The sequence below is a fragment of the Eublepharis macularius genome, chromosome 12 (genome assembly GCF_028583425.1).
Source record: "Eublepharis macularius isolate TG4126 chromosome 12, MPM_Emac_v1.0, whole genome shotgun sequence".
Taxonomy (NCBI): Eukaryota; Metazoa; Chordata; class Lepidosauria; order Squamata; family Eublepharidae; genus Eublepharis; species Eublepharis macularius.
This window is the reverse complement of record NC_072801.1, coordinates 64,447,647-64,465,476: the sequence shown is the minus strand read 5'-3', so window position 1 is coordinate 64,465,476 and position 17,830 is coordinate 64,447,647. Positions and strand designations below refer to the sequence as shown.

General features: G+C 51.1%; 1 protein-coding gene across 1 annotated transcript; it reads right to left on the bottom strand.

The window, feature by feature from the left end:
• ARMC5 (armadillo repeat containing 5) lies at nucleotides 1-11,129 on the bottom strand. The gene is made up of 6 exons (XM_054993197.1): nucleotides 10,746-11,129; nucleotides 8,946-9,053; nucleotides 6,797-7,625; nucleotides 4,714-5,900; nucleotides 2,417-2,549; nucleotides 1-1,701 (listed from the first exon to the last, which is right to left on the bottom strand). Exons 1-6 carry the CDS (start codon nucleotides 11,059-11,061, stop codon nucleotides 909-911), a joined length of 3,366 nt encoding a protein of 1,121 aa, XP_054849172.1. The 5' UTR covers nucleotides 11,062-11,129; the 3' UTR covers nucleotides 1-908.
• Nucleotides 11,130-17,830: the final 6,701 nt, after the last annotated feature.

Here is a 17,830-nt window from a genome sequence, read left to right as displayed (position 1 = left end):
TCTGAATCTATATTTCTCTATGTACAATAGCTTAGATGCAACAGAATTCTACCTGCACGACTGAGCCAGACCCCTCCAATTAGCCTCCCGATTTACAAAGCACCCCCCGACACACACACGCGCGCGCGCCTTCTCTTCTTATGGATCCCAGAAGGAGCAAGTCAAAGTGGCGCATTCTGCAGGATCTTCCTCCTCTTCTTTCAGGCTCCTTTCGTTACTTATTAATGCCCCTCCAATACCTCCACTGCAAAGACATCCTCTCGCACAGTGGAGGAGGAATTTCTGCAGAGCCGCCTCCTCGTGGTGTGGTAGCCATCTGAATACTTGGGTGTGCAATCTGGAGCCCCTTCCCTTGAGTTCCCCCCTACCAGGAAGGGACCCACCACCCACTTTCCATTGCTGCCACACCCAGAACCACTTAAGAGAATGCCAGCGTGCTCCTCCCATTACTGGAAGGGAACTTCTCTGCAAATAAAAGGGGAAGGGAGACAATGTTGCGGTTGACCAGGATTTCCAGCCACAATTCCTTTGCAAATTTCTCCAACTCTTCTTTTAAAGCTTTCTTCTGCCAACTTTACAAGCTGGCAGGGTTAGCACCATCTTTCCAACAGCCCATATCCCTGTTCTTTGCTTTTCCCAGTGCAGTTGCCTCCACCACCCCCCCACCTCATATACACAACCCACTTTGCTGTGGGACTCATTGCCACTCCATCCCCCAAGACTGTCCACTCAGGAGTGTCGAACCTCATACCACTGTGGGACTGGCCACTGGACCACCCTTCTTGGAAGAACATCCCGTTTATTCTTTGCATTCCTGATGCACGTGCATTGGTGTGTTCCACTACAACACTAATACTTTGGTCATGTGTGTGTGAGATTGGAGAGCAAGGAGGCAAGTGCACAGGCTTTCATCCTAGCTGCCCTTCACAACCAGATCCCCACGGAGATGCCAGGACTGCCCTCAGGAGCTCCTCAGCCAACTCACTGGGATGTCCAGTGGATCCGACTAGTTCAGCCAACACAGCGGCTTGCTGGGTGGGTTCTGCCAACTCCCAGAGAGCGTAGGAGGCACATCGCTGGAGCAGGCAGGGCCGGTTCTGCCGCTCAGCCAAGCAGTACACCTCTCCAATAGTCCCAGGGTGTAAGTAGTCCTGGCACATGGCATCATCAACCAGAGACTGGAGCTCGGGGAGGAGGTATTGTTCAGCAACCGTGAAAATTTCTTCTGCCAAAGCGAGGGAGAACGGCACACCCAGCACCGGGCAAGGCTTCCCCCGGCAGCCGTGAAGGAAGTGTGCAAGGGCCAGGAAGGGCTCAGGCGACAGACCATGGAGCGCCACAGCAGCACGGCTTGACTCAGCAAACCCTCCACCCAGCATGGCACGGAAGACCTCGGAGGCTGCGCTTACCGCCTGACGCGAGGCGGGCACTGAGGCGCCGTCGTCAAGCTGGAAGTGCAGGTCAGCCCTGCCTTCATCCACCAAGTGGAGGTAAGAACAGGGCAGGAGGGGGTCCAGGCGGGGCCGCTTTAAGGCAGGAGCAGAGACCCCAGCAGCAGGTGGAGCTTGAGAGCCCAGGAGGAAGGAGAGTGAATCGGAGGCATAGAAGATGAAGTGGGGGTCAGGGCCTCGCACCAGGGCGCCCAGCAGGAGACGCAGGCCAGAGTGGTCCAGGAGAAGCTTCCGGCAAAGGGAATCCTTCCTGCGGCAGAAGCAAGAGAAGAATGTCACACCCTCACCCGTTGGGGCTGCTTTGACCTTTTCCTTACATCGCCACGTGATTTTAGTTTAAATTTTTGAGGAAACACATTGTGCTGACCACACATACATGTTCTCCTGAATACCTCCCCCCCCCCCCGCCCCGGGAATGCCTTGGATCCTGCCAATGGAACGGAGCACGAATTCCTTGCCTCCCCTCATTCTCCAGTACAAAATGCCCCCCAATGCTGTTCCTGGGAGACAGGAACCCCCCCTCCCTAAAAAACAGCAAGGGGGAGTAGAAAGGCTGCTGCGAGAGGAGGAAACCCCACCCGTCTACAGAAATTCTCCACGAGATCCAGTTTTATTTAATTTTCACATTCCCAGCACTGCCACCATTTCTTCTCACAGACTTTGCCTGACTTTCCAATTCCTTTCCAATCTAGTGGGTCATCCTCAACCCCTTGGTAAATGCAAAAGAAAGGCTGAGTGGAAATTTTGCTTCCTCCCCCAACATCTGATGTGGGAAAGGAGCAAGACTATCAGCCCTCCCTTCTCCAGGCCACCGTCTACCTCTTGTTCAAACAGGCGGGCCTCCTTGCGCGCTGGCTGCCCTGCTGACATGAGCAAGAAGCCGCTGCCACAGAAGGCCACCCCGAGGGATCGAGCTCGAGCTCCCCCTGCTGGTTTCAAGAGGAAGAAACATCCATGGGACCCACCTGCAGATGAGGGGCAGGGCAAGCGCACAGGCCACCTGGTCTGACTCGGGGCCCGACAGCAGCATGTGGTTGAGGACCCCCACGCCAAAAGGGGACTCCGCTTGTACGCGCAAGTTCATCAGCAGCGTCTCACCTGGCAAAGGAAGGAGGAAGAGCAGTAAAGTCAAATGCTGCAATGGGCAGTCCGCCCCCCCCCCCGCCCACCAGCTTTTCCCAGTTCCACTTCAAAACAGCTGGAAACGCATCTCATTGATCACTTTCACACCTCTCAGCAGGGATCTGCTTTGCAAACCACGTGGGAAATGAAAGGCTCCCTTGGATCTGGAAGCACACGTGCACACGCACACACACACCCCGCATGTCAGCAATGCAAAGAAGGCAAAAATAGCCCTGCTTGACCAGATCAAAGAGTCATTCAACCTGCTTGTGTTTGCCAGCCACATGCTTCCAAGCCCACAAGCAAGGCAGGAAGGCAACTGCCCCTCACCACCGTTTCCCACAGCAACTGGTATTCAGAGGCCAGCAGCCTCTTGACTGTGGCAGTTCCCCTTTAGCCACAACAGACTAGCAACATCTATCGGTCAACTTTCATGAACTTGTCTAATCTGCTTTGCAAACCACCCACAACAGAAAGCACCTGTGCCATCGGAGAGAACCCTGAGTGTGGTCCAGGTTGCCACGTACGGAGGCCCAGGTCACGACAGCTGCCCTGATCGGCGTTTCTCCATCTCCACCAAATTCAGCCACTTTTCCCTGACCTCTCGACCCGTGACCTGGCTACTGTGACTCGTGCAACCGTCACCTCCAGGCTGGACTACTGTAACTTGCTCTACGCTGGGCTACTCCTGGGCCTGCTCCCGAAGTTCCAGCTGGTCCAGAATGCAGCAGCGTCTCTTTTGACCAGGACTTCATTCCGGTCACACATAACACCCGTATAGCACCAACCGCACTGGCTCCCAGTGCCATTTCGGACCAGGCTCAAGGTCTTGGTCTTCACCTTTAAAGCCCTTAGCAGACTGGGACCCGCATATGTAGGGGACCGCCTCTCACCCTATGTTCCCTGGAGGACACTTAGATCAATGGATAAACTTCTCCAAAGAGATCTGCCTTGCCTCAACCAGGATCTTCTGAGAGAGCCCTGGTCGAGGCCCATTCTGTCAGAGAACCTCACTGGGTGCCCCTGGGCCAGCCTCTCTCTCAGCCTAACCTAAGGATATAAGAAAAGCTGGGCCAGACTGGTGGTCCGTGTTATCACGCAGTGGCCAACTGGAAACTCTGGAGGCCACCGACAGGACACTGAGGCCGAGGCCTTCCCTTGGTGTTGCCTCCTGGCAGTATACTTAGAGATTTACTGCCTCTGAATGTGGAGGCTCCCTTTAGTCACCGGGGCGAGCACTCACTGATAGTCCTGACTGCCATGAATCTGGATAATTCACTTTTTAAGATACCTATGCCTGGGGCCATCACTACAACCTCTGGCAGGGAAGTCCACATTTTAATCACCTATTAGCCTACCTTACCAGGTTGTTGTTGTGAGTATAAAATGGAGAAGGAGAGAATAATGTATGTTTCTGGTCTCCACTGGGGGGTGAAACAGGGTATAAATAACTAAATAAGCTCAGAAAGAGTCTGCATGATTCCTCACTGGTGGCAGGGGTGGGTGGGAGCTCCTTTGCACTGAAACCTGATTCTGCTGAGCCTTGGGTTCGTATTAAGCCTTCTGGTGCAGAGGAAGAGAATATCTTGGCATTTCAGACCAGATATTAATTAGACTTTGGATTAACTAGACCCCAGGAACCAGTCAACTGAGCCTCTGAACCACAAAGGCAGAGGGGTGGGGAGCCCAATGCAGGAACCCTCCCCCCCCTCCAGCTCCGAAAACACCCAACACGAGCATAGCTTGGTCACTGCAAGCACAACATGTGTATAGTTGAGGCATCTTAAAGACAAATGGGTATTCTTGGATCTCAGCTCACTTTATCAGATATATGAGCTGTTCGCTTCAGCATCCTTCAAGATACATGCAGCTGGTTACTTTCGATATTTAGCCCAGAATCATCACCTCTTACATGCCATGATCTTTTGATCCCATTTTGACCATTCTTTCCCTCTACACCCAGGTATTTCTCCATCATGCATAAGAGGAAATAGGCTCTAGTCCCTGAAAGTCTGGGCCGCAATAAACTTGCTCATCCTTAATGGGTGACCACAAGACTTGGCTGCCATGAGTGCTAGTTTGAACCCCGGAATCCCGGAACACAAGGCTAAGGGATGAGACAGAAAGAAAAAACACGCACCCAGTTCCTTGAATTTCCCAGTGTTGCGGTGTCCAACATCAGGATTCCTTGGCTCCATCTCTTTCTGCTCAGTAGCACTAGCAGCTTCCTCTGGGGACACACCCAGCACTAGCCAGGCACGGATGAGCGAGGCCCCGAAGGAACGGACAAAGGCCTCCAGACAGGCGGGGTTGCAGGTGAGACGATGCAGCAGCCGAAGGCAGCGGGATGAGGGGGAGGGGCTCCCCGTGATATAGCGGAGCAGACCACGCAATGTGGTCGGTGTCACCAAGGTGCGACTGGGATCCTCAGCTTGAGAAAACCTCGAGAGCAGCAGCAGGGCCGGGGCTTCAGGGGCATGCAGCTCTCTGTCGCCCCCGTGTGGAGAGAAAGAGAGCGGCAAGGCCAAGGAGAGCAGCTGAGATGAGGTCTCTCCAGTGGGGCGTGAGGTTTGAGGAGGCGCAGCTTGCTCGGATGCTAACCGAAACTTGGCACGCCGCTTCCAGCAGAAGGTAGGTGGCCTGGATTCCTCAGGAGAACCTGGGGAATTCTGAAGGGTCAGCTTTTTGGGTGCCAGACATGCCTCTCCTGTGTTCAGCAATTTGGTACCACACCTGGGTGACGGCTGGTTTTGGCCACCCTTGCTTGGAAGAGATACAGCTGTGTGCAGGCTCCCAGGCCCTGGCTCATTCTCATCTGTTGCCAGCACAAGCCGAGTTGACCATTCTGTTTTTCTAGGAGCTTCTGCTGAGCTTGCCTCCGGCAATACTGTCGCCGGACCCTTCTGCCGCTGATCAGTCCCAACTGCTTCGTGCTCCTTGACCCCCGATGGATCCATGGTCTCTAGGAAAGGTGACTGTGCTGAACAGAGACTTCCATTTTCTTCTGAGACAGGCAAGGCAGCCGGGCAAAGACTCTCTTCCGAATGCGTGCCACCTTCTTCTGCCAGGTTTACTGGCTCAGAACAGCCTGGCTGTTCTTCAAGCGTGACATCCAACAACGGACAATTTAAGAAATCGGGGGATTCTGCCCTGGACTGGGTTTGGACTTCCGATGGGGCTTGGCAAGACCCCAGGGGCTCATCTTGCAGTTCCTGATTGGGGCTGATGCATACTTGGGCATCCAGTTCAGAAAGGGTGGTGTCAGGGGACCACTGTGGGGAAAGGTCACCGGGACTAGCAATATAGCCTTCGGAGAGGAGCCAGGACCTGCAGTAGATCGGGGTGGGGGCAAAAAGCCATGGAGAAGGGAGGGAAAGATAGAGGAACCAAGGTCAGAAGTACGCTCACAGACATCCATTGGTAGGAATACAGAAGGCATTAAAAAAGCCTGCATGTGGTGATCACACGCAGGCCACAACCACCCCATGCATGAATCCCCTTTCAGCATGCTGCTTGAAAGTCAGTGCTAGTAACTAACATCATATAATTCTCCCTGTTGTTGAATGAGCTTGTCAGCAGGCCCAGAGAACACAGAGAAAGTAGACCACAAACTGCACCCACGTGCAGTGCGATCCTAGGAAAGCAAGCCACGTGGCACCAAATCCTGAGAAACACAGCTCCCATTTGTGTGTGGAGTGGGGGGGGCAGCTAGTTTGTAACTCTTCAGACTGCAGAGGAGGTTTTGAAAACAAACCAGAAGTGGGTCTGCTGAGGCGCCAGTGGCCAAGGGGCAGGGCAACAGTCCTGCCCAGCTTCTTTCCTCAATGCCAACAGCCCCAACCCAGACCCCTTTATTCCTCTGCTGCTTTCTCCCTCTCCTGGCTGGCCCAAATTCCCACTGGTCTGAAAACTAAAGTGAGAAGTGCAAAATATTTAGTGTGCCAAGCTTGCGCAAGATCGTTCTAATCCAGGAATGGATTTTGTTGTCCTTTCTTAAATAACAATTCGGTGTCGTTGCAACAGACTTCTGGCGACCCCCCTCAGGGGGATTTCAAGAAAGACACAAGCAGAGGTAGTTTGCCGTTGCCTTCCTCTGCATAAGTCTGCATTGTTTAGGTGCAGAAAACCTATGGGCTCTGACCTTTCCAAGCAGCCGCTGCTGTTCTCAGATCCTGTCAACAGACCCCGATCAAAGCTAGCGCCCAGCTCAAGGCAGCACATACCTGAGACTCTGGAAGCTGGAAGACTCTGCTCCAGGCATGGCCTGCTCCCCACGGCGCCCCTCTGCAGGGAAGTCGGAAGACGCAGCATCTCTCTCGTCTTCCCGTTCTTCAGCCTCCTCTTGTTCCTGGCTACTCCACTGGCCATGAGCTGTCAGCCTCCCCACCAGTAAAGGCACCAGCCCTCTGGCCTGCAGGATCTCCAAGGCCTCTTCATCGTAGAGGAAAGCCACAAAAGCCACCACCACACGGGCGTGGAAGGAACTATAGCCTCGATCCCGCAACAGGGAGAGCAGCAGCTCCAGCCCCCCCGCCTCACGTATCCGGCTTCTGTTGACCGCCTCCCGGCACAGCAAGCAGAGAGCTCTCACCAGCGCATGGAGGGAAACTCCTGGAGCACCAGCGCTTTTCCGTCTCTGGATCTCCCCCACCAGCACTTCCACCCCACCGGCGTTGCCCACGGCCGGACGCAGCACACCCTGAAGGCAAAGGTTGGCGAGGGCTGCGAGGGCAGACTCCCGCACTGTTTGCTTGTCGTGGCTCGCCAAGGTCACCAGGGGTGCCACCCCACCCCCCAGGCTGAGCTGCTCGGCACAGTCACGGTTGCAGCCCTTCGTTAGCTCAAGCAGGGCCCGCACGGCTGCGGCAACCAGGGCGATGTCATCCAGGGAGGAAGTCAAGCGCTCGGCAATGGGGCGCACTGCCCCCTGCTGGGCCAAGGCCAGGCGATGAGCAGGCGAGTCAGCCAGGTACCGCACCGCTCGCATCACGCTCTGCAAACACTCGCTGTCCTGGGAGGTGGTGAGGATCTGGACCAGCAAGGGAGCAGCTCCTGCAAGAGGGTATCGGGGATGGAACAGAAGAGAGGCCAAGGGGAAAAGTCAGGCTCTCCCACCGAACTTCCTCCTCCCACAACTAGGCCCTCTCTTACTCCTGGTGCCTGTTGGGATACCATAAAAGTACAGGATGACGCCGCAAATGCAGCATTACGAGACCGGCCACCTAAGAAGAGACAAGTAACTTTGCCGCCTCGTTTCTCTTAGTTACTGGAGACTACTAAATAAATCACTGCAAACATTAGCAGAGAAGGAAATCCTAAGAAGAACCCCTTAGTCTACACACACACGCACGCACACGCACGCACACACACACACACACACACACATACATACATACTCTGGAAGCAATCTACCTGCCCCGCACTCAATGATCTGTGGCTGGTATCCAAAGGAAAACAGCCTCCTCTTGCATGGAAATCAAGCACCTAAGTTCTCCAGTTACAGCAGAGAAAAGATCATTTTCTAGCAAGATGCACTCCACCGCAAGAGTAAGTCCATCACAACTGGGAGCTGCTTCATGTGTTGCAAAACTGAGCTTGCAAACCCACACATAGTGCGTCTCACACTGCATTTGCACCTTGCCTGTTAATTCCTGCACTGAAGTGCCCCCCCCATTCAAATTTTGCAACACGCAAAGCAACTTTTAAACCAAGAAATGGTCATTCTTGTGCATTAAAAATTACACAGCACATTTCAAATAGTCAAAGCATTTCACAAGCCCTGTAAGGTCATTTATTTGTTTGTTTAAGAAATTTCTGTGCCACCTCATCATAGCCCTCTTAAGGTGGCTTCCAATTAAAACAAGTTATCAATATAAAAACAACAAGCTATTAAAAGAAGGTGGTATTATTACCCCCACACTACAGAGATGGGCTGAGAGGCTTGTCTAAGATCACTGAAGCAGTCCACCACTGGGGCGTTGTTCGAAGTGGGGATCCCTCAGCTCCGACATTCGGCCCCCGGGCTTTGCTAGAAGGCTACTGATTGCCAAGTACTGGTAGGGATGCCATGAGACGCAAACCCACCTCAGTCCCATTTGTGGAAAAGAGGAGCGCTTCATCATGGAAGAGGGCAATCATGTCCTTTATTGCAAGGTATTTCATGCCCCACGTTCTCAGCCACTTCTGTTCTCGAGGCAGCTTCCTCCACGTTGCACAGAAGGGCGCCGAAGAGGCTGGCCGTTGCCCCGCCTTCACAGAGCAAGGTCACAACACCGGTGCAACTTGTACAGACAGAGTGGGTGCCAAACCCTATAACCCTTGCCGCAGATCCTTCACCACCACCCCCATCAAGAATACTGCCCCTCATTCAACCTGCTTCATGGATGGCCTGGCAGTTCTCTGTGTCTACAGCCAAGTTGCCGAGAGCCCGAGCTGTCCGGTTCTGGATACTTTCCACAGCGAGCGATTTCAGGACGGTAACTACAAGCAATAGAATGTGGGGGAAAGACAATCTTGTTATAAATCCACAGCTGGCTCTCCTCCCCCCCCCCCGCCCCCAACCCCAGCCTTAGCTCTGCTTGGAAGCGGCTGTGTATAGAAGGCAGCTTTTCCTGACCAATTATTTTCCTCATTCAGTTTGGCCCGTCTCAGACCACCCTCCTCTGGCCAAGAAACGGCATTACGGTCCGGGTTCTATGCACAACGGTATCAAATATAATGCCACACTGTGAAAAAGCAGCTGCTCTCTCACATGTCCAGTACATACATTATTTCACAATTACACATGAGATTTTGCTCCCTGCTGGAAGGCAGACGCCATGGCTCAGTGGTACGGCAAATGCTTTACATGCAGAAGGTGCCACATTCAGTACCTGCCGTTAAAAGGCTCTCAGAGAGCAAACGTCAAGGTAAACCTTGCAGCGCTGCCCATTAAAAGTCAACAATACTGAGCTAAAAGGATCCCAGGTCTGAAGACAGCTTCATGCACAGGCCACAAAGTACCACTCATGCTCTGAGGGCTGCCACCGTTGTCTTCTTCAGAGAAAATGCCAATTTCACCGGAAAAAGTTCAAAAGGAAATTATTAAAAAGTGATAGAACTTGTAAGATGGTTCGGATGGTTTTAAGCCCGCCACTTAGCCAGCCAGCAGCTATCTCATCGCCAAATTTCAAAGGTTGAGGCTGGGGCACACAAGCAGGCAGGCAGGGGGCGTGTTCCAGCTGCAAAGCAAAGTACAAGTTGGGACGTGTTCTCAAGCTGCAGCCATCCCGTAAAAGCAAAGGCCGACATTTCAAGTATTCCACTTAAAAAGCCTCAAGTCCAACCTGCATTGCCCAGCATTTCACGTGCATACACTGGGCCGGATTTCACAAAACCCTCACAAGGCTTAAAGTGAATCTTGTCTGAAAATCCTCAGGAGAACATCAGACGAGATGCCTACATATTTCAGCAACCATCCATGAATGCCCTGAGGCAAACCTGACATTTCTGCCTGGCAACCCTCAACGTCCTTTCAGCACAAGACAAACCTTAAAGGTGACATTAACTCACTTGAGCAGGCAGAGATGCCTCTTGCACTATACAAGGCACCCAAAAGGAGAACCCCGCTACTTGGCAGCTCAGAAAGAGCCAATTCAGGACTGAACCCCGCTTCCAGCACCAATAAATCCACTTTGGCCCAAATGGCAGAGAGCTACTGCTCCTGGGAAACCCCCATCTGCTTCCCCACCCTTGGCAAGAAAAGCCACTTCATCTAGTTTAAGACGAGGGCAAGGGGAAAGGGGGGGGGAGTAGACCCCTCACATTGAGGGATGTAACCCGAGTCTGGACTCCTTCCATTTGGGGGCGCGACCCGAGTCTGGACCTTTCACATTTAAGGCAGCCCCAACTCCATAGTACAGTTGCCAACTCTAGTTTGGGAAATTCCTGGAGATTTCAGGGGACCTTGGGGAGGGACCTCAATGGGGTATAATGCCCTAGAGTCCCCCTTCCAAAACAACCTATTTCGTCCAGAGGAACTGTTCTCTGAAAGGTGGAGTTCAGTTGTAATTCCGGGAGATCTCCAGCCACCACCTGGAGGTTGGCAACATTGGTCTGGTCCCCTCAATTTCAGGGGCGGGTCTAGTCTGGACCCCGCAGAGCCCCTCCTCCCCACACACACCCTGGACTCACCGAGGGGCGGGATCCCCCCAAGCTCGCGCACCTGGGTGCGGCTGCCCCCCTCGGTGCAGCAGTTGCCCAGGATGCTGAGGGCCAGGTCGAGGGTGCGCCGCGGGCGGGGGGCGCTGGCCAGGACCCCCAGGAGGGGCGCCAGCCCCCCGCGGCTCCTGAAGCGAGCGATGCCCCCGGCCTCCTTGATGTGCTGCGTCCTGAGGGCCAGCAGGGCCCGGCCGAGGCCCGGCTCCGTCCCCTTCTGCAACTGGGCCAGGCAGTAGCTGAGAGAACCGCCGGGGGAGCCGCCCCCACCCTTCGGAGCAGAAGCTGCCATCTTGGGAGATGCCCCTAGCCCGGGGGGCGGGGGGGAGGTCAGAGGGAGGGGGGCTAAGGCGTCCCAGCGGCCGCACCCTGGTGCACTGTGGGAATTGTAGTTCTCGCCTTTAAAATAATAGTGGAATCTACTACAAATCCCGGCGCACATCGCAAACGGCAAGCCTTTGTAGAGGGAAGTATTGGCGCATGACGGTAGTTGTAGGCTCATTGTCATCGTTTAGCGAGAGGATACGGCGAGGAAGAAACTACAACTCCCCAAGAGTCACGCGGCACCAACAGCCGTAATGGGGCCTGGCACTATGGGAACTATAGTTCCCTTCGTCATAGATCTAGAGGAGTTAGCCGTGTTAGTCTGTAGTAGCAAAATCAAAAAGAGTCCAGTAGTCCAGGTGCTACTGGACTCTTTTTGATAGTTCCCTTCGTAATAGAACAAAAGGACAGGGATACTACAACACCCACGAGGTCTTCTCACCGATCTAGGGCTCTTAAAGGCGCATGATGGGGGCTGTAGTTTCGCAGGCAGGATACGCGACCATAAACTCTGGCGGGGTTGTATTTTTTTTTGTAATCGGTTTTCCTGGGCTTGCCAACCTCCAGGCGGAGCCAGGAGAGATCTTGGAATTACAACTGACTTCCAAACTACAGAGATCAGTTCCCGTGGGGAAAACAGTTGCTTTGTACTGTGGTCTCTAGAGTCTATAGTATTTGCGAGGTCCCTCCCCAGATCTCCAGGAATTTTCGAATCTGGAGTTGGCAATCATGGTTTTGAAGGATATGGAAATCTGTGATCAACCTTTAATGGGATCTTTGTGAGTTACAAATAACTGGAAACAAAAAGCTAGTGCTTGCTTGAGTTTTCTGTACATTTGTTCGCAAGGGTCCAAGTGTGTATACCCTTGTGTATGTGATTATTAGGGCATCATGAATAAACATCATGTTTACTGAAGAAGAAGAAAGTTACAAAACAAAAATAGGCAATAATAACAGAGTTTCAAGATTTGCCTCATCAGCTGACATAAATTCAGTTGCTTACAGTTCCTAACAATTCATAGCAATATATATATTGCAGGTGGATATATATATCCACCTGCTTTATACTGAATGTATACTGCAATATGCTCTTTGCTGAAGTCTGTTTTATCAGTAGTTCAAAATAGACAACAACCATCACTTCGGTATGGTAATAGGTTGTGCACTGCTTGATGTCTTTGTATTGTATTGTTCATGTGCACTAGAGGCAAGAACCCCAAGTCCAACTTCCAAAGACTTTGGGGGTGAGGTGAACTCTGATGAATAAATAAATCAGTAACGAGGCACCAAAGATGAAAAACGGTGACAGCAATTTACCAAGGACAGGTATCAGAAAATGCTAGAATAAATTGTATTAGGCTTTCAGGTGCCACAGGACTCCCATTTTATTTTGCTGCTACACAGACTAACATGGCCAAACCACCCTGAAATCAGGACAGTTGGAAATGTATGATAGGGGGAGGTCACATCTTAATTAAAGGTGGAAACTTCACCAGATTAACCACATTAATGAATTAATAGCGGGTGATCTCCAGGGGGGCTTTCCATCTCCCACCAATCAGCAGTGATTGACAGGCAACGGCACAGACCCCCGGGAGATTGGCTGCCACCAGAGGGCAACTGGAAAGCCTAGGGCAGCTCCTTGGAGGCCATCCCTTTCTCGGGGACCAGCCTGGGTTAACTAGGCTATCTTCTGGAGAACTGGTCTTGGCAGGAGGTAAAAGCATCACCCATTACCTTCTCTCTAATGGAGAGTAAACAGAGAGCTGATGACAGTATAAACCTAAAGACCTTCCACACAAATGTATTCAATTGAGTGCAGATATATTGGGGGAGGGGTGTCCCCAGGGAGAGCAAGCCCAACGAACACACATTTTCCCAAAACACACACATCAGATGACCTGTCCGTCAAGTCAGCTTTATCAACCGGACAATCTTAAGAACTGTAGGCCAAACATAAAACACAGGACCAAGCCCAGAGGTATTGCTTTCCAACCTTTATTCTTTGAGGACTGGTTTGGATAAACTTAGAGGTTGTGGACAGCATGGGATGCCGCCCATAATGCACACTTGTCTCCCTGCTGGACCCACTGGGTGTAATGTTTGCATACGAGTTGTGTCTACATAGGCCTCGTCATGAAAATACCTAAAATCCAGGAAATGTCAGTTTCACATGGGCCTCAGTGAATGAGAGTTTATGCCTGTCTCTCATATGAAAATGTGACTTTCCTCCCCACCCATCAAACAGATATCCCATTGGCCCAGGGCACGGACAGGTATGGTCCTCCTTTCTCACCAACAACTTGGGTGCCAACCCTCGTATAGCAACTGTTCTCACCTCAAGGTCAAAACCAGTTTGGAAAGCAGAAAGACATTTTGCCATCTAGCAGTGGAGTTGAGTAAGGTGCTCCCAGGGTGCTTCTTATCTCATCATTCATGCAGATTCGCTGCTACCTGTATTTGTTTCCTCATCAGATGAAGCTCAGGCCTGGCAGGAAGGGTGACTAAACGGATTTCCACCCCCAAGTTGCGGCATACAAAGACAACACTTTCAGTTGCTTCTTTCTCTGCCTCAGGGCTCTTTAACTGACTCACAATAAAGAAAATAAAATCACAACTGGGTTGAGACAACTGGGAAAAAACCCTTGGCTTCCGTACTCCCTGTCAAAATTTCTTCCTGGATCCTGAAGGCAAGGAGTGTAGGCTTCCCCTTGCCCACTAGGCAGCACTCCTGTGACATCTGTTTCCATGAGATCCCACTTCTGACACTGTCACTCACTACCCCAGTGTCTGGGGATACACCCAGTCCACAATTTCTTTTTTCAGTGGGGCCTCATCAGGAAATGCAGCTGACTCTTGAGATTGCTTTTTATGTACTCCCAAATCCCTGCACTTTAGTGTAGTTTCCCCCATCAAATAGGGTGCTTCTCAAGCAGAAACCTCCCTCTTTGTGGGTGCCCCATTTTGCTGCTCTAGTTACTGACAACAGGGCGACGAAGAGAACTTGATTCTCGAAAGCTTATGCTACAATAAAATTGGTTAGTCTTAAAGGTGCTACTGGACTCTTTTTGATTTTGCTACTACAGACTAACACGGCTAACTCCTCTGGATCTATGACCACTTTACTATTAGAAGCAACAAACTGGAAGCCTGTGAAAAGTCGGGTGGGGGGAGGGATTGTCCCCTTAACCTAAATCACCCCCTTCAGGAGACTAAAAAGCTCTAAACACTGGCCAGGGGTGGGTGTGGAATTAGCTTACTCAGTGGGTCACAAGACTCAAGTTTTCTTCTATGTATTTACATGTTGTCAAGTCACAGCCAACCTATGGCAACCATAGCAAGGGGCTTTCAAGACAGGAGATGGTTTGCTAATGCCTTCCTCTGCAGTCTTCCTTGGTGGTCCTTCTCCAAGTATGGACCTTGCTTAGCTTCTAAGATCTGACAAGATCATGCTAAACCACGCTGTTCCACATCCCTTTTTAAACTTACAAACTAATATGTTTCTGCTTTGGATTCCCCCATGCATGCACAAACCTCTACCCCTTGTTTGAGGGTGGGCTCATTTCAAGACCTTCCTGACAGGTGACTATCAAATTTGCTATTAGAAGGAACAAGCAGGGGGAATCACAAGGGAAATGTTGGGGGGGGTTTGGTTAGGAAATTATCCACCAACACTACATTTACAGACAAATCTCTCTGCCCAAGTTTCTGTACCTCTCCTCTCCCTTTGTTTTTTTCTTTAAAACCCACATCCACCCTCCTGGAGCATGCCTGGTCCTCATCAGCCATATTTTGAGTACTGGTGCCGTGAGGTAATTTTAGACTCTGAACGGAGTGATGGGGGGTGCTCTTGAAACGGTAAGGCGTCCTTCAAATGTAAAGCACAGAATTAACGTTTAACATGTTTGTCTCCTCCCAGTTTACAGTCTCCACAAATAAACCCATATCACACAATCTGATTCTATGCATATTTACTTCCAGAGTGTTAATGGGAAAGTTTGCTAGCCACGGTTTATTCTCAGGATCAGCTTCTGAGCTCATGAGATCCCAGACTTCCACTGTAAAGTCCAGCCCTGACAACACCTCTGTTGGGATAAGGTGGCGATCCTTTTTCATTTGGTCAATTTTCAGCCTTGTTTTAAATCCATACCTGGGAAGTCCCTCGGGTATGTAGAACCCCCAAGCGTTGTCTGTGAGAGTGGCTGTGGCTTAGTGGCAGAGCATCTGCTTGGCGGGCCAAAAAACCCTGGTTCCATCCCCAGCACCTCCACTTTAAAAGAATCTAGTAGCAGGGGGTGTGAAAGACCTCGGCTTGGGGCCCTGGAGAGCTGCTGCCAAGCAGAGGAGACAAGACTGACCTTGCTAGACCCAGTATAAGGCAGCTGCAGGTGTTCGTGCACGTGGCTGACCTGTTTTCCCTGCTTTCCCCATCGGCACAGTTGGAACCATGAGATACAGTAACGTTGAATTTCTTAATCTCCAGGGGTGGGGCATGAATGGACCAACTGATGAAACAGAGTAACAAAACAAATTGGTAGGTGCCATGGCATAAGCTTCCGTGAAAGTCTTACACTGTGACCCAGAAACCCTTCTAGTCCGAGAGAAACAGTTCGGCAGCGGCTTGATACTCATCATCTGTTCCCTTTCCGTTGCCAGCCTCAGCCTCAAGCCAAGCCTAGCTTAGCTGGCTCTTGTTCCTGTTGCCCCTGCCCCATCAGCTCTGCTAGCTCTACCCTAAGGACAGGAACTCGTTCAAATCCACGCCTGTCCCTTTCTCGAGAACCCAAGCCGTCCATCCCATGCCCCCCCCCAGCACTATTGACTCGATGGCCTCCCCAGTCTGAAAGGACTGGTTTTTCTCCAAAGCGTCCCTTTCACAGAAGTCCTGTCCTGCCCCTCACTTGACCCCATCACTTCCCACCACCGGACATCCCAACCTCCAGCTTGGTCTCTCTCCAAAGCTTCTTTCACCTTTCCAGAGAAGTCCCATTCTTTAGGCACTTGGCCAAAGCATTTCTTTCTACTCAGGCTTTTAACAGAGAGGTTCCATCTTTTTTAGCTGTTTTGTGGTCTGCTTCTAATCTGAGGAGGGCCGTTTTATTAATATAATTTTAGGCTGCTTAATGTTTGTTTTATACTTTTTGTGCCCTGACTAGTTATGTTTTCTTGTATTGTTTTAGTTGTCAAATGCCTCCAGCAGGGCTGCTTCCATACAGAGATGATTCTCTGTGCCACTCTCCTCGCTTCTGGGAATGCAGAGGAATTAGCAGCAGCAATTGACCATTTACCCCACATTTTCTTTGTCTCCATCCCTTGCCGTTGTTATTCCGCCATCACTAACTCCAAAGGGCTTTTTTTCAAGCTCTTTTTAAAAATAATGGACAGATTGCTATAGCATTATGACAATCTATTGCAACAATTCTAAGCTTTCTTTTAAAAAAAACAACTCTAGCCTTTTTGTTGCTCAGTTATAAGGGGAAATGTGCAGCCTGCAGCCCTGATATCTGCAGGGCTTTTTTTCTGGGAAAAGAGGTGGTGGAACTCAGGACCGCACAATGACATCACTTTGGGTCAGCTGGAACAAGGGGGGGTTAAAGTTTAAATCTCCCTCAGCGAAAATGGTCACATGGCTGGTGGTCCCGCCCCCTGATCTCCAGACAGAGTGGAGCTTAGATTGTTTAGAAATCTAAACTCCCCTCTGGAGATCAGGGGGCAGAGCCACCGGCCATGTGACTATTTTCAAGAGGTGCCAGAACTCTGTTCCACCATGTTCCATCTGAAAAAAAGCCCTGGTAATCTGTCAATTACTCATCTTTTTTTTTTTTAAAGCCCTTTGTGAGGGGAAAGGGCAGCCACAGGGATTGAGGTACAGAAAATTGCACCAACATGGGTGGGATTTGCAAAAATGTGCATCTTCCCAGGGGTACTCTGACTGCAATCTTGCCAAAAAGGTCAGACCAAACCTGGACTGGGGCAGATTGAAGCAAAGTAATGGAAAACACAGAAACAGCATGAACAGAGGGAAGCATCGTGTGGATGTCCTCAAAACAGCGCTGTGAGAAAACTGAGGCGGAACAAAACAGCCAGGGCTCTAGAGAGGACGCGTAAAACATTTCTAAATAAAGAAACACCTTGCCCACCACTTACCCCACCACCTCCCACTGACGGAAGCCCTGACCTTCGGCCTTGCTTTTTGATCACGACACCTCACTTATTTTCAAGGAGCTCAAGAATCTTCATACACAGCCACCCCATAACCATTTATTCTACTGCCTGCAGCCCAAGGGGGAATAAAACTGCGGGGCCTGCCTAGCCTCCCCACACTTTGAGCTCAGTCCTAAGGTGATGGAGAAAGTCTGAACAGTAGGTGATGGATAACAACTACTACTACATTTATATACCACTCTCCTAGACAGATTACTATCCCTCTCAGAGTGGTGAACAAAATATGTGTTGTTGTTATCCCCGCAATACAGCCAGGGATCTGGATCTGAAAGGAGTGGCTTACCCACGGCCAACTGCTGAGCTCCTGGCAGAAGTGGGATTCAATCAGTGGGGCGCTTATTTGCAGCCCATGCACTTAACCAGTATGCTGTTTAATAGGGTTGCCAGCCTCCAGGTGGTAGCTGGAGATCTCCTGGAATTACAACTGATCTCCAGGCCACAGAATCAGTTCTCCTGGATAAAATGGTGGCATTATACCCTCCTGAGGTCCCTCCCCCTCCTCAAAACCTGTC

Bases quoted from the DNA above. Each gene is read 5' to 3' on its own strand.
- ARMC5 (XM_054993197.1), bottom strand. From the start codon at position 11,061: ATGGCAGCTTCTGCTCCGAAGGGTGGGGGCGGCTCCCCCGGCGGTTCT. The intron at 9,054-10,745 runs GTGAGTCCAGGG...TATTGCTTGTAG, and splicing joins TGGGGGGATCCCGCCCCTCG to TTACCGTCCTGAAATCGCTC. The intron at 2,550-4,713 runs GTGCGTGTTTTT...TTCCTTTGCCAG, and splicing joins TGGGAAATTCAAGGAACTGG to GTGAGACGCTGCTGATGAAC.